At 40.4% G+C, this 16576-nt stretch overlaps 1 protein-coding gene across 1 annotated transcript in view; it reads right to left on the bottom strand.

Moving 5' to 3' along the window:
* The window catches only part of USH2A (usherin), a 380780-nt gene that overhangs the window by 23552 nt on the left and 340652 nt on the right, over positions 1–16576 (bottom strand). Inside the window, exons 62-64 of the mRNA XM_066178272.1 lie at positions 9884–10111; positions 7514–9030; positions 6205–6523 (exon numbers count right to left, since the gene is read on the bottom strand). Of these exons, the coding sequence (XP_066034369.1) occupies positions 6205–6523; positions 7514–9030; positions 9884–10111 (2064 nt within the window). The remainder of the gene's footprint in view (positions 1–6204; positions 6524–7513; positions 9031–9883; positions 10112–16576) is intronic.

The following is a 16576-nucleotide window of genomic DNA, read 5'->3' as shown; positions in this document are numbered from 1 at the left end:
TCAAACACTCCGAAAACAGCCTTTTGCCTTAGAAAAAGTCTCATTAGTAAATCACTACCTCTCTTTGGCTTTGAGCACTGCTCAGAGCTGTAGGGAGTTACAGATGGCTGTAGGCTCTAGGGAGTCACAAGGTCAGACCAAGCCAGCCCTTTTACATGTGCATGTAACTCTGCCTCTGTGTGTTAAGAGTCAGGTACAACTTGGATCTCTGCTCTTATGGTAAGCAAAGACTCCACACACCTGTGACTGCTGGTCTTTCCAAAAAGGATTCAATGCTGGCACTGCTTGACACATGCTATAAGAGACAAGTGGTAACAGAGCGGTTTGTACCGCTCCTCTCTTTCTAAAACTGTTTTGTGGAGACCTCAAAGACCCAGCACTACTTTGAGACTTTGCTTTGGATTTCTTGACTTATATTTGTCCTATCTGTAGCCTTACACTTACATAAATGCAGTTTTCACAGTGTAAATTTTTTCCAAGATAGTAAGGTATTTTACGGTCATATAAGATCTGACATCAGCAAAGTCAGAAACATAGCCCTCAATTTTTGGTTATGTTCAAACAGCAACCTTCAAGACAATTGAAGAGACCACAATCTTGACTGGTTGAAATTAAAGAAAACCAAAGAACCTCCTTCTCACCATCAATTGTGGCATCCTTCACAAGTCTTTGTGAACTGACAGTCATACTGGCTGGCTAATTTGGAGTTACTTATGTGATGTCAGCAGAGCTCAGGGCACAAAGCTTATCTACCAAAATCTAGCATTTAGCATTAGGATAATGTATTTACATCTGGGCACTTCAGTGTCAGGCAGGTATTAGCAAAGCAGAAAGTTTAAAAAGGGGGTGCAGTTTATGGTAGACAGAGCAAAGGCAAGGGAAAGAAAGTATCACATACATTCAGGAGCAGGGGTACTAGAAGGTAGTAATCAAATATGTGCTTCTTGATTGCCCCTTCTCAGATTGCCCCATACTTTTCCCTCTTAAGCATTGTTAGTCTCCTTATGGAGGTCGTAAACATATAATGGGATGGATTTCAGGTCCAGACTTCTAGTACTGTGTTAATTAGAGCCTCTTAACATTGCTATTCATCTCCACTGTTCAAATGGTAATAATAAAACTACTAAACCCATTCTGGAGAAGGAAAAGACAATAGGCAAAACTTTGGAACTCAAACAAAATTACCAAATTTTAAAGGAAGCTCATTCCATATAACATAGCATAATGCCAGTAATTAATGCGAGATGTAAAAAGGTTTAACTCTAAAAGATAGAAAATTAAGTAATTTGTTTCCTGTGGGTATATAATGAGATTGTTACCAAGTTCCCATGAGAGAGATAAGCAGATATTAAAAGGTCTTTCCAATACCTGTAATGGCTAAGGGCAACAGCTAATTCAATAGATTCGATCAAAATCACCACTTCTTTCTTTGCTTCTGATTTATTACTTTGGCTGTAGTTAGTCATCACTCATTTTAGTTTGCTTTTCAGCAGTCATAAATTATGCCTCATAAATAAAAAGATACAATCAAGGAAATCATATCAAGCCATCTACAGCCTTGGAGTATATTTTCCCTTGGTACTCACACTAATGTCTTTTTAAAGGATAGCTTGCCATGGTTTTGAATATGTCAAAATCACAATTTACTGAGAAGGGTCCTGCAAGAGTGGCGCTGTAAGAGTCTAACTGGTAAATCTGGATGCCAACAAATCCAGTCTAATATCCATGTTTAATTTAATGGAAAAAATAAAGGTTTTATTGCATCAACACACTTGAATTTAAGATTGTGTTGACAAGAGAAACACACTGCCTGAGGTGGGGCTTAATAAGAAAAGTTACCTGGTTTCAAATGGCCCTTTTCCCTATCCTGTACCTTCTACTAGGGGAAAGGAAGTATCTCATTCTGCAAAAGGATATTTAGGGTAGGTATCATCATTTCATCAGTGAAACAACACAATTATGTCTGCTTTACTTTCCAGAAGCTGAGGTCAAGCTGGTAGTCTGATGCAGATACAAGTATGAGAAATTCACTTTAATTGGAAGCAGAAACCTTGTAAGAAAAAACAGTCTTACAAACAAAATAACAAGCAGGGAATGGAAGAAAGAACTGCATTTTTTTTAATGTCACTGCTTTGCAGTGTGTCTTTCTCTCAGAGAGATAGGAAGAAATAGGGAATTAAAAGAATGAAGAGGAGCCAGATATGAGGGACATTACAAATGGGTAACTATCCATCACTGGTCAACCAGAAAAAGTTTTACCTGATTTTAAACCACAGAAGTCATTGTCCTGTTTGTCAGTAACTAATCAGCACAAACTGGAGCTCAGCCAACAATATGACAGACAGGCTGGTGAACCAAGTGTCCTTCCTGGCACGGGAAAGTGACCAATAGGGCTAACATATTCTATACCCCATGTAGTAGGTTCCTCCTTAGTCTTCATGACTTTGCACCCACTTTTTTCTCTTTATTTCTCCAAAGTCAGAATACTATTTGTTTTCTCTTTGAGAGGACCCAATTCATATTTACCCTGGTATGTCTCAGGGTATTTCCTAGACCGTTCACTTGACTGCAGTAACAGGAGGATGAGAGGGACTCTCCACACACAAGAGGGATGATGCTGTGCCTCCAACAGTGGTGAGAGGCAGACAGCTCCAGTACTGCAGACCCTGTCTTGGTGCATTGAATAGTCCTCTTGGAGAATAAACCTCTGCAGGGAGCCATAAACCTTTCTGAAGAGAGACAGTTGTAATTTTCTGTCTTTTACATGTTCTGTGCTTGCCAAATAGAAATAAAGATGTGTCCTAAACCAGGAAAACATTAAGCCATTAATCTAAAGCAGCAGTTTTAAGAACACAATTAAGTGTAATTGTGGACGAGTGATACTGCATTTGCATGGAAATCACACCATACTGTGACAGCTCTGCTTTGCACCAAATGCCACAAGTCTCTGCTCAGAAAGGCCTTCCCTTAGCTGAGAAAAACATGTTTGACTCTATAGGCTGCTATATGGTAACACTGCACACCACTTTCAACGATTCCCAAGGAGGGCCTACACACTCTGTTTCAGAAATATTCCAGGAATCAAAGGATTGTGCTTGCAAACTCATTGGGCCTCATGAATGATAATGTTTGTTTAAATCAGGGGGATTTTCAGGATATCACGCAATAGCACATGGTTAATAGAATTTGGGATATCAGGCAGAATTCCAACAAATACCTAAAAGATGCTCTAGAAAACATATAAGTATCTAAATGTACAACTTGACCAACAGAGGGAGTTTCAAAGATCCAAGTGTTTTGGAGTATGGAGGTAGGCCCTGTATGCCAGTGAAACACCCACTGCAAACTAGCAGGTGCAAATATGCTTAAACTGGTCCTTTAAAGTATAAATGTGCTTCCTTGAAGAACAGTGACCTGAGCATTTTGGGGGCGTAGTTCCTTTTGTCAGCATGAGCTTCTAAACTCACGTCATCCTTTCTGGGAGAGCAACTTTTGCACCTGGTTTTATAAAACCTAATATTCAGCTGAAGTTTCTGGGAAAACAAACAAATTAAAAAAAAAAAAAAAACAAACAAAACCAAAACAAAACAAAAAATCAATGAAAAAACTCCTAAAAACCCAGATTCAAAAGTCCTGATTTCAGGCCCAAAGAAGCTATTAGAGCATTGAACTAAATCTCAATATCTCCAAAAATGCTGGAGAGAGTCCCATCACAGCACTTTGATTTTATCTGCATTCTGCTGGAGGAAATTCAGTTGCATTTAAAGTTTTATGTCCAGCAAACAAGCCTCAAATACAGAGACAGGAGAATCAATATCCTGTTTAAGTGAAATATAAATCTGGGTTTCATCAGCATAATAGCAAAAGCCAAGCCCTATACTTATGAATAACTTGTCTCACAGGCAAGATATAAATTGTCAACAATGGAGAAGCTCAGAATATATCCCAGAGGACTGCTACAAGTGACTTAAGCAGAAGACAAACACATGCATTGAAAAACCTCTCATGGTGAAATAAATGGCCACTGGTGAAAAAAACCAAAAATGATTTAGAGTTCCAATCAAAAACTCTGCCTGGCTATGGAGCAGAACCAAGATAAAAAGCTAAGTCTTGAATACAGCACAATAAAGCACAGGAATCCAATAAAGAGGTTTCTTTTTTTTAATCTGTCACTGATAAGTCATTAAAAATGTCAGCTGAAGAAAGTCTCTGTGGTATCAACTTCCCAAAAAACAGCTTCTGACTGAGATAATTAAAAGTTAGTCCAGCTGAGAACATTCCACAGCCAATATCTACAACGTCCAGCTTGGAGAATTTTTCTTCATCTAAGAAAGATTCCTAATAAGTATCGTTTGGGTCTGCTACCAATGCTTGCAGTCTACTCAGCCCCATCTGCACTTGACTTCACATTCCCCACAGATCCTGCCTAAAGCAGCAAGGAAATCTGGTCTAACAATAGTTCTGCTGACACAGGCTGTACAATCTCTATCCTTGCATCTGCAAGGATGGAGAACTTGATCCAAAACTCAGCTGGACGCAGTCCTGAGCGCCTGGTCTATCTGGACCTGCCTCAAGCAGGGATTTAGGCTAGATGCCTTCTGGATGTTCCTTCCAAACTGCATGACTTGATGAGTCTACGAGATGTGTGCATGCAGCAGCTGGATAGACTAATGTGATAAAGCAAGTTTTTAGGTTTAATTCATGGTTTCTGGCTACTTAAAAGGAGAAAGCAATAGCTGTGGAGCAGAGCTACCGAAGAACCTGACCTATACAGGGCGCTCTCGTCAAACTTGCAGATGACACCAAACTGGAGGAACCAATTGATATGCTGAAGGACAGGTCTGACCATCAGAAGGCCCTCGAGATGGGAATTTCATCAAAGCAGATGCAAAGTCCTGCTCCTGGGGAGGAATAACTTCTTGCAGGATCACAGGGTCAGCATTACTGATCAACTAGGGAGCACCTCTATTTTAAAGGACCTAAAGGTAGAAAGCTGAACACGAGCCAGCAGAGTAATCTGGCAGCAAAGATGGCCAGCATCCTGAGCTGTTTAACAAGAACACAGCCAGACAATTAAAGAAAGTGATTACCTGCCTTTATTTAGTATCTATTTTGTTTTGGCCCCCAAATACCAGAAAGATATTGATAAATTGGTGTGAGTACAGTGGAAGGCCATCAAGATAATCAGGGGGTTGGAAAAGTGCCTGTAAGGAGAAGCTGTGGTAGTTGGGCTTGTTCATCTTGGGGGAGAGATGGCTTTGGAGGGACTTGATTGCAGTCCTGCAGCAGGCTAATGAGCGGGTGGAGCCTGTTTCTTTACTATGATACATGTTGGGAGGGGACAAGAGAAAATAGGTATAAGTTCAAGCAAAAAGGGTTCAGATCGAACATAGCAAAAAACTTTTTTGCAATGAGGACAGTCCGGCAGTGGAGCAGACTGTCTGTAAGGTTACAATCTCCTCCCCAAAGGTTTTCAAGATGCAACTGGATAAAGCTCTCCAAAACCTCATCTGACCCCTTTACTGATCCTGCTTTGGGCAGAAAGTTGGGCTGGATGGCCTCCTGAGAGCCCTTCCAACCTGAATTATCTTGTGATCCTATAAAGCCAATGAGCCTGTAAAAGAAAGATTGCTTCACCCTACTCAAGAGGTGGAATGCATTATTTCAGGTATATCTTAAACAAAATGAGAACACCAAGCATCAACAGCAAATTCACTCTTGAACCACCAAAAAAATGTGCTTATCATTCTAATGATTAATTTAAAGAACAAAACAGTCTCTCTGGGTGAAAACTGCTCTAAGATCTAAAAATTAATCTGAGATCTAAATTAAAAATTAATTCATAATAGATTGGGGGAGGATGGAGAAAGAAAGAAAAAAGAATGAAAAAAAGCACGACCTACTAGAGAACTAGAATTTCCCATAACAGAGACTTGCAGAGGCTCTTGAGAGTACACAGACATTCAACATGTAAGATATACAGGCATCTACTACTAAGCTAAACAAATGCTGAATTAATATATTGCTTGTATGGAATTATTTTCAGCTTCTCAAGTCCTTAAAATACATTCACAATAATCATTCAGGTTTCACAATACTATTAACATTAGAATTGAGATGTGTATATTCTTTGTAAGTGTATAGTAAGGTTCTGAAAGTGTACTGAAATCATAATCAGAGCTGCTAAATAGCTTCAATTCCCACCTGATATTCGTACTCTGTGTAAGGCAGCAACTTGTCATCTTTGAAGGAGGTTGAAGAACCATTGTAAACGAGTGCGAGGTCTAAATTTATGTGGGCTTGAGTTGTTCGCCTCCTGTAAAGTTCATAGTATAAAATCTTCCCGTTTGGCTGCTTGGGGCCGGTCCACAGGATGGAAGCAGTCGACTGGAAGCCGCCGGCTGTTTGTATCTCAATGAGAGGGGCCGGCTGCGCTGCCGGCGGCGCCTCCAGCGTCTGTGCCCATGCCCACTCACTGGAGGCACAGCCAAGCTCCGTGCAAGCTTGGAGCTGGACTTCGTACCTTCGGGAACACAAAGCAGGAGCAAGGTGATTAAAACGCTGCAGATACAAAGCTAAACCGTGCGTGAGATCTGGCGGATTTCTTAATTTCCCCCGGTCTTAGGAATTTTTAATAGGCACGCAGTTTGTATGAACACACAGATTATGTGCTGTGCCTTGTGTCCAAAGAGGAAGAACACTGTCTTCTGGGTTTTTATTTGGGTGTGGTTTGGGTTTTTTTCAGAGCAGTTAACATCTGCAGGAGTCGTGATCAAAGTCATTTTGATTTTGATGATATAAATCAAAATGATGATTCATTGTAAGAAATTATTTGGATGTCATTTGAGAGCTGTAGAGCCCTTCTATTACTCTCTTTGGATTTAGATTAGTTATATGTAAATAGTAGACAAACTTATCAACCATGTAACACACACAAATTATGCCTACACAAATACATAAGGAAAGGTCAGGTAAATAGTCAAGAATTAGTGGGGAAGATATTAGTTCAGTATCAAGTGTGTTTCTGTAGCAGAGTCTGGTACCCTCTCTTAAGTTTTAGCTTTCACTTAATCACAAATCACTTGTTTCCAGCTCGAGGATTCAAACATGTTCCATTAATTTCACCTCAGCTACTCTGTGAATGGGCCAGCGACCATGACTTAGGTCTCCCCACCCCAAATTTTGTCAACTAAAACCCTATTTATTCTCGATAACAGACACCATGTGAAAGATACACCACTACAAGACTGCAGGTTTGGGAGTCAATAGCAGAGTGCTGAATTACCCCTTCTATTAATTACAATCTAAGTCAACACTGTGCACTTCATCAAGGTGATATAAAGCTGGTGTTACTATAAATTTAAAAGAAATATATTCCTTGTTTTATTATTTGCTTTTTAGCAAGTAACTCCGTGGGTCTGACTATCTGTTTAAGCAAGATGGCTGAGCTGCCTGCCAGCCCACTGCACCACCCCACAACATTTATTCAACAAATGGGTTTTTCCAGACTTACCTGCTGTAGGGCTGTAGCTGTGCCACTATGTATGACCGTCTCAGAAAGGAAACATGAGATGCATCAAAGTCAAAAGTCTTCTTTCCTGTTTCACCAGGCTTGTGGATTGAGACTGTGTAGTTTTTAATGTCACCATTTACTTTGATAGGAGGATCCCAGGCCACCAAAATCTCACTGGAAGACCATGCCTGCAACCTAGGAGGCAACATCCCAGATGGAGCAGAGGGGTTGGTTTTTATCTGAGCTGAGGGGCTGGTGACGCTGCCCTGGCTGTTATTTGCTGTGACAGTGTAGCTGTACTCCATGCCTGGCATTAGGGTGAAATCAAGATACCGAGTTTCCAGACCGGAGTAAACAAGTACACCATCCCTCCTTAGGTCGTAGCTTGTGATTTTCCCATTGGGCTTATCTGGGAGTTTCCATGTGATTTCAATTGACTCTGAGCCCATGACCAGCAGCCTGGGAGCTTCCATATTTAATGGTGGAGCCTCCATGGTCATCACAGACTGGGATGTGCTAGAGGTGCAGCCCCCAGCAGTACAAGCAATCAATGCAAAATCATACTGCGTGTAAGGTTGCAGGTTAGAGACCAGCATTTGCAAACTGTTGCCGGGATAATACTCTTCATTGCCTAATTTCAGTATGTACTTAGTGATATCCCCATTTTGTATTTGAGGAGGTGCCCAGGATGCACTGATTTGAGTGGCACTGACAGCCTGCAGAGATGGGGGGTCCACCAAGGCAGGAGCTGCTTCCAGTGTCCGTATGGCAGCTGGCTCACTGGTAGAGCAGCCCCCCATGGTACAGGCAACCACTGCATAGCTGTACACCGTGTAGGGCAGCAAGTCCTCGTCCATGTAGCTGAGAGTAGCAGCATCAAAGCTGAAAGGGTAGAGAACATCATTCTTCAGCAGCCTGTATGACTGGAGAATGCCATTGGGCTGTGCTGGGGGCGTCCAGGATATGAGCACTTTATGGGGGTTGGCTGACACCACAGATAAACTGGGGACAGCAAGGCTTTTTGGGGCAGTTTGACTTGTCTTTGCCACTGTCCAGGAGCTGTCAGCGTAGCCTGCTGCATTCCAGGTGCGTATTTTATATTCATACCTTGTCCATGGCTGTAAACTTTTATCATTATAGGTGAATGAATTGCTTTCAGTGTTATATTCTGTGAAGACAATTTTCTCATCTTCCGTTGTTGCTCCGTGCCCTGCAACAGTCTCTCCTGTGTGTCTGTGAATAACTTCATAGCGAATTATTTTTCCATTCGGATTAATTGGCTGCAGCCAGCTCAGCTCAATGTTGGTGGCATTCACTGCCTGGATTACAGGTGCCATCTGGGACACTGGGGGAGCTTCATCTGTCCAGACTGGCTGGGGTGGAGAATGAGTGCAGCCTGCTGCATTGCACGCCTCTAGCACGAGTGTGTACAGGGTGTACGGCTCGAGGCGCCGGAAGAGGAACTGGCGAGATAAACCACTGTACTCCAGGTGGTCATCACTGAAAACATTGTAGGTCTGGGGAATTAAGAAAGAAAAAGGAAGAGAGGCAGGCAGGCAGGCAAGGAAGGAAGGAAGGAAGGAAGGAAGGAAGGAAGGAAGGATAAAAGGAAACCAAAACAAAACAATTTTTGTTAATAACCAGTAGATAAGACCCTTGATCTTTGCAATAGGGTAAGGACTATTAATCAGTGATTCAGAAACTTATTCTTGCTAGTAACAATCAGCACACAAACAGATCATTGATACAAAAGGAGTGTTTTGATCCAATTTTCATGATTTTTTTTTTCATCTTGAATGCAGTAATAAATCACTTAGTGACAGTTTTCATTATATTTGATTGTTATCAAGTTTCATTGCAAGGCTCTCACAGGCCAGCAGAAAGCTTCTCACAGACTCGCTCTAAAGAATATCACTTATGGAAAAAAATCCCCAAATAAACCCATCTAGTTTCAAACCTTGCAGGTAAAGGTTTACACTCAGTTGAAACCATTGAGCTAAAAGAAGTCTCAAATTTCAGAGCAACATTCTATTAAACCCAGGTTTTCTACAAACACATTTTGGTCATGTCCAATTTTACGATGAGTAAGATTGTGAGTTTTCATGTGCGGCTTTCTATGCATTAAATGAACAATTTGGTTCAGTGTAAATGAAAATTTACAGTCACAGAGTAGCACAAGAATGTTATTATTCACTTTAATATAATGATAATCATAGAGAACTCACAGTGTCTTGTGCTTATATAGGACTTCCATCTTATTTTAAACTATAATACATCCGATAGAGTCTTTTTCAGCAAAAATATTTTAATTTGATATTCAGCATTTCCCTTATCTTTTTTAATCAAGTGAACTGTCAAGATGAAGATTACCTTAATCACACCATTGGGTTGGGAGGGCTCTGACCATTTCAGCAGCAGAGCCCTGCCATTTTCTTTCTTTTCCACAGTGAAGTTGCTCAGGCCACTGGGTGAAGCTTCCAAAGTGCGCACAGATGTCCAGGGGCTTGAAACCTGCCCGGCGTTGTTTACAGCTACGACATGAATATGATATGTTGTGAAAGGTTTCAATCCAAATAAATGAGCCTGATGCTTTGTTCCCTGAAGCAAGAATACAGATGTTTGAGTTAGTTAAAAAAGTAATCAGCATCTGTGGTTCATGTCACTTGGAAAATGAGGCCTCAGCTCTGGGTCACTTCTGACTGCTTTGCAGAATAGCCCATCTGGTTACTAGGATTTTTTGGGGTTTTTTTATGATTGAGCCTCAAAAATAAATTCTTAGGGTTTAAAAAATTTATCTATCATTATGATATAGCCTTTGGAGTGAATTCCTTGGGAGTCCTCCACAATCTAAATCTCAGCTAGGACACTACTTACAGTTCATTCAGGATGTGTCTGAGCTTGCACAGTGAAGACGAAGGTTCCTGGGACTGGACTCAAATGTAAAAACCTGTGGTACATGAGTGATGCCTGCTTCCACAGAAATCTTACAAATCTTGTGTGTACAAGTGACATTTCACAGGCATGCTGTCCTGTTCCAGCTACTTAGGCCATGGTAATCTGGATAAACAATTTGTGAATCACACCGGGCTCAGCCAGGGCTGTAAGGACTGAGGCTGACCTGCTGCCACACCAGAGCACAGCCCAGCAGAGAGGTATGGGGGGGATGCAGGCTAATGGACATCAGCCATGGCCAGGAGGGCCCACTGGCATCCCAGCTCACCCCAAACAGCATCTGACACAGACCTGACACTGCTCAGGCAAGGAGAGCCTCAGCACAAAATCTGATCAGGAAAGGAAAACAGCCATGGATGGAATTATGTTGAGCAGACACAAAAGGCACACTGACCAACAAAGATCAGGAGTAACATGTTCCAGCAGGAGACTGTGCAGATGTGTCTGATCAGAGGAGCAAAGACAAAAGGAGTTCAACTGATCACTGATATATTTAATCGCATTTTCAGCTGTACTTTGGCATGAATTATATAGACCACAAGAAAGGGAGCGCAGGAATTCAGCTGTCTTCATGTGATAGAAAGAGCTGAAGTCAATTTCCCTGTGCCAGTAAGTCGTATTAAGTTGTTAAATGCTAACATTTCCAATTGTTTAATATTTAAACATTTGTTGAGCTATCAGACTCAGAAACAAATTTTAAAGAAATATTAATTTCTTTTTTTAAATATTAAAAGTTAGACCATAAATATTTAAATAGTTATTTCCTCAAAACAATGAGTTAGTCTTTTAGATAAATATAGCACAGCATTTGAATGACCATTATGAATATTAAATCTGAAGATGCCACAAGTACAGATTATAAACATACTTTTCTGATAAATGATTCCTTTTTTCTGTTAAACAGGGCAAACACTAGCAAGATTAATAATGCAAAAAAGTATAATTCTTTGTTAGGAATTCCCAGTCATCACTGCCAAAAAAGCATAAGCTGAAATGCAAATAGCAATCACCTCGAACAGATTATATATAAAAAAGCTCTGGCTGCTGTGGGACATTTAGAGATATCTTTTGTCATAAGAAACATGGAAAGCATGTGGGCTATAAAGCAAAAACATATGTATATTGTCAATTGCAGCACCTGTTCAATTACAGTTTATTTCAGTACGGAGAATTTCGTTCAGCCCCTAGATGGCAATACTATCAAACACTTTTTGTAACATGAGTACTTAATGATTAACAACGTGCGTTCAGTCATCCAACATACTCAAGGCAGCCATTAAAAAAATAACAAACCTGATTTCATTATAGATTCTTTTAATAAACATTTATGGCTTAGATCCTTGAAAGTGGAAGTGTTTAAACTGCCATAGCCAAAAAACCTATACAGCCGACTGAAAAATTATGAACTGCAGGTTAAAGAACCACGTTTAAATTGAGACTCATGCTTAGCATAAAAATCTGGCATCAGAAATTATGTTGGCACAAAACATGATTAAAATTAGCTTTACAATTGGATGTAGTCTGTATTAATAGTTTTTATGAGGACAGCTATCTATTGGGTTTTCAAAACAGAACTTTTAAAAGCTTAAAATTTACATTCCATGGTTCGGGGGTGGGGATGGGAGGAAAGGAGCGCACAGCATTAAATTACTGCCCCTGAACTGCTACATAGAGCCTCTCCGAAGGTACAAACACATTATTAAAAACATCAGACAAAAAGCAATGGCTCTGCTTTTTAATGAGCTGCATCATCGGGTGGGTTTCTGTGGCAGCAATGCTACAAAACACTGCATTTCTATTTTTAACCAGAAAACTGGCATATTTCTCATCACCTTCTACCGTTTTCCCACTAAACCCCAAGATTTAATTATTTACAATCCTCACTACACTTTGAAATGAAACAAGGATGGAGGGATTTCCTTGCCTACAGTTCATCATGTTCTCTGGGGACTGCTAAACCATTCCTTCCAGGGATGACTTTTATCCCTGGCTCCTACAGATACTTCTTGAAGAGCAAACGGTTTACATGTATTTTTGTTTTGTTTGGTTTTGAAGTAAGCTCAGGGGATGTACTCCCAGAATACAGAGCCGCACTTTTCCCCCCTGCACTGCTGCCATTGCCAGTTGTGAATTTGCTCAGCTCAAAGGCTGATGCTGAAAAGAGTATGGATGGCAGACTCGGTGATTCATTTTAAGAATCACTTTATGTCCTCCCATGACATTTTTAGCCTAGAAATACTGTCCTGCTGGAATGGTCAAATATAAATTGTAAAATACACCTTGCAGTGATAGCACTGTAACTTTGGCTTCAGTGGGCAACGACACAGCCTTAAACAGGCACAGGAACAAAACCATTGTCTGGAATATTCCCCCAGTCTTCCTCTGCAAAGCCATAAACTCATATTTCCCATGTTTACATGTCCTAACAGTCCAGATTTCATTCACCATTAAAAGAAAACCAACAAAATAAAATTTTAATGTGAACATTAAGGTGTTCCTAGACTGGCTGACCATGGAATCCAATGGACTTCAAGCCCATGACTCCTTCCTCTGTCCCCAGCTGTGAAGCATTCTCACTCCATCAGTCATTACATTAAGAATATTCCAGCAAACATTTAAGTGTGTGCAGTCTCACATTCCTCTTCTATGGCCCTTTCATTCTTTCCATGTAAACACTACAGAAATGGACACCTGACAGAGGAGAGAGATTGTGATAAGCCAGTGTGACCTGATCACACCCTGTAGCCCAGAGCCCAGCCTTTGTCATGGTCCTTGCTTTTGGCAGCCTGATCTCCTCCTCTGGTGTTGCTCTAGGAGCACCCCACTACTCCAGGCAGGACTTTTGGTTTCGCTCTGTAAAGTGCTTCACATGCTGCCAGTGGCAGCACAAGCTGTTAACAGCAACAAATACACTCCTCCCCTAATTCCACTCTTCTCACTGTAGATTAGGATGAAAGTTATTTAAAAGAAAACCTTGTTTTAACACATTTTTCCAAGCATAAAACGAGAGAACATGAATCATGAATAATGCATTTGTCAAGATTTGCTTCAGATTGCCTTTTTTGTTTGTTTATTTTTTAATTCATGAACAGAGAAGTCACTTAAAGTCTGGAAACAAATTAGCATAGTCTTTCATGCCATTCAAAGGCAATGCCATCCATAATGCAAGGTGCCTGCCTTCCTCACTACCTCTTGTTCCTCCTCCCAGGCACGGGCAAGGCTGTGCAGCCTTCAAGGGTCTGATGATTTTACACTGCCTACTGTGATTGCTTTTGACTACTTGAAGTGCCCCTAAGGTGGCAACAGGGTCAAGAGGTCTTTGTAGGTTGAAAATGATCAAAAATTAGCATTGATCTGTAGCTGTCAATAATACTCTGCACGGGTGGACTCCCTGCACAAATGTTTAAACTGCATACAACTACACAACCTAGTCATCTTTGAATCTATCGATCTGATGAAGCAGCACTTTCCAGGGGTGTCACTCTGGGGTTTTCCTCTTCTTTCAAGGCAGGCCAGCTTACCCAGTTGCCTAGGTCTCAGGGAATGAGTTCAAACTGTGATAGACACATCAGAAGATCTCTGAACCACTGAAGAGCTGCCCAACAGGCATCTTGAATATCTGTCCCTTCTTCAGGGGTAATAATCAAAGCTCAGAAAGTCATCACCAGTCATGTTAAGGTTAGGCTCTGGTTTCTTCTCTCTCCCTATCTTCTCTTTGTACCATAATCTCTACTTGGCAGGTATCTTGTACAGCTGAATAAAAAGCTAGCTCGTTCTTTCTGTGAGCCTCTAACTAAACCCTGTGGCATCAGACACTATCACACTGCTAATTGTAGTGGCACAGGGATCCAAACCAGCTCTTTCATAACCCATGGACATGAATGATGGGAAGGCAGTTCAGTAGAACATCCCTTGTCTAGAAACAGAGATGGGGAATTCTCCCTAGACAAGGGAGGAAAAAGCTATGGTCCACTGACAGCCAGAACAACAGTCTAACCATCATCTGACTAAAATTTTTGAATTCTCCATCAAGGAAGTCAAACAGATTCCTCCACATGTGACAGAAACAAGAGAGAATGCTTGGGAGTTTATAAAGACACTCAGTTTATCCTCACCTTTCCATTATCATCTTATCCAGCTCCCATCTGCCATTTTATGCAAAGCACTGGGAGCACTTCTACCTTGACTCTGATGTTCACTCTTATTTCCAAGACTATTCTACTATTCTTAGCCCCTTGCCTTCACTTTAAACAATACACTGAGCTCATATTCACATGCAAACACTAACTTGTCCTTTGGGCTGCCTTCCTTCTTGGGCGTATATCATGCACACTGTGTCTTTTCCATTTAAAAAATCTACTCTATTCCTAAAGCCTTATGCTCAGATTCACAAGGATATAACTTATGGATACACAAGTAATCTATGAGTCTATTCCTGTAGCAGTGAGGACTGGAATATAAATTATTCCCATGATAGTACTGAAAAATCTCAAAGGTTAGTCAAACAGAAACCAACATGTTATTCATTTAACCAGAAATTATCTTGCCTACAGGTAACCAGAATTTCCATTTTTACAAGAACTTGATGTTACACTAGTTATTTTCCTTCCAATTTATATAAAAAAAAAATTTCGATTTTTCATTAAATTTTTTGTCAATTTCACTCTTCAAATTTTACATTTTAAGAACTTTTCATCTCATTTTAGAATTTAAAAATTGCCCTTCAACACATATATTTAATTTAAAATAATGACTTGATTATTTGATGTGACTTAACAGGCTTTCAATTGCAGTAAAATGTACCACACAGGTAATAATTTTTATGGGAAATAAAAACCCAAAGAATAAAACTAGACAAATATTTAAATAAAATTTTAAGTTCATAAATCCAGATAGTCCCTTATTAAATGTGAAATAATTTTTAAACATTTTTGCCCAGGGAGTGTTCATCGAAATTGTCTTTTGTTGGGAGGAAAGGACACTCTTTCTTTCCCAGCCCTGAGATGGATCAATGCAGTCTTTTACAATGGCTAGGAAATTACATTCAAAAATTCATTACATTTGAGCTTGCTTTTCTATAGATACATGTAGGAAATTTTCGTTTAAAAATGTATGAGAATAAATTCAACCCACAAAGTAAAGCACATAAAATGGCTTCTTATTAAAACAAACATTGATTACATGATAATAAAACATTCTTTCCTTAAGATTACTGGCAAAAGTAATGCTTTCTTTTTTTTTAACTCTAAGAATGTTCTTGTAATTTATTTTTAAGATAAATGATAGTTTTGCCATCAACACCAGAGAACACAACTTTTCTCTTCTGTGACCCCATGTTCTCATCCTTTCCTAACAGCACCCTGCTGGCAGCATTTTTAATCAAAACCCTAATCTGCACACCCTGTGTCACTTACCACAGAACTGAATCATTTCCTATGCCAACTGTCCTGCATAGGCTTGTGGACTGTACTAGGAAAAAACCTTTAAAAACAGCACTAATCTAAATTCAAAATATTCTGAAAACAACAACAATTAATACCTGATATAAAAATACTGCATTGCAATTCATTTTCCTCCTTCCTGGCAGGGCATGTATGGAATTGTGAATTGCATGTAGCTGAATCTGTCTCTTGGAGTTGCTGCCTATTTTCACAGTAGACAGTTTTCTCTCCTGGCACCCCTGGGACCTGAGCAGTCTCACCAGGCATCTGAATCCCTAGCTTTGACTTGAAAGCAAAGCAACACAAAGAAAACTAAGATGCATTGCACATTAAAATGAAATCAAATAAAATCAAGTTGGCCTTTGGGTAGCAGTACACTTTTAAAACACCAATGATGTTGCACTTTTGATGGTAAAACCTTAAAGAAACCTCTTTGGGCAAAGTCAACAACGCTATTTCAGTGATTTCTCTTCTCTTCTCTTCTCTTCTCTTCTCTTCTCTTCTCTTCTCTTCTCTTCTCTTCTCTTCTCTTCTCTTCTCTTCTCTTCTCTTCTCTTCTCTCCTCTCCTCGCCTCGCCTCGCCTCGCCTCGCCTCGCCTCGCCTCGCCTCGCCTCGCCTCGCCTCGCCTCTCCTCTCCTCTCCTCTCCTCTCCTCTCCTCTCCTCTCCTC

The sequence above is a fragment of the Chamaea fasciata genome, unplaced genomic scaffold (assembly GCF_029207755.1).
Source record: "Chamaea fasciata isolate MVZ Bird 193981 ecotype frontalis unplaced genomic scaffold, bChaFas1.0.hap1 SCAF_3, whole genome shotgun sequence".
NCBI classification, from domain to species: domain Eukaryota; kingdom Metazoa; phylum Chordata; class Aves; order Passeriformes; family Sylviidae; genus Chamaea; species Chamaea fasciata.
Note: the sequence above shows the minus strand (reverse complement) of the source record. Positions and strands in the feature narration are given on the sequence as shown.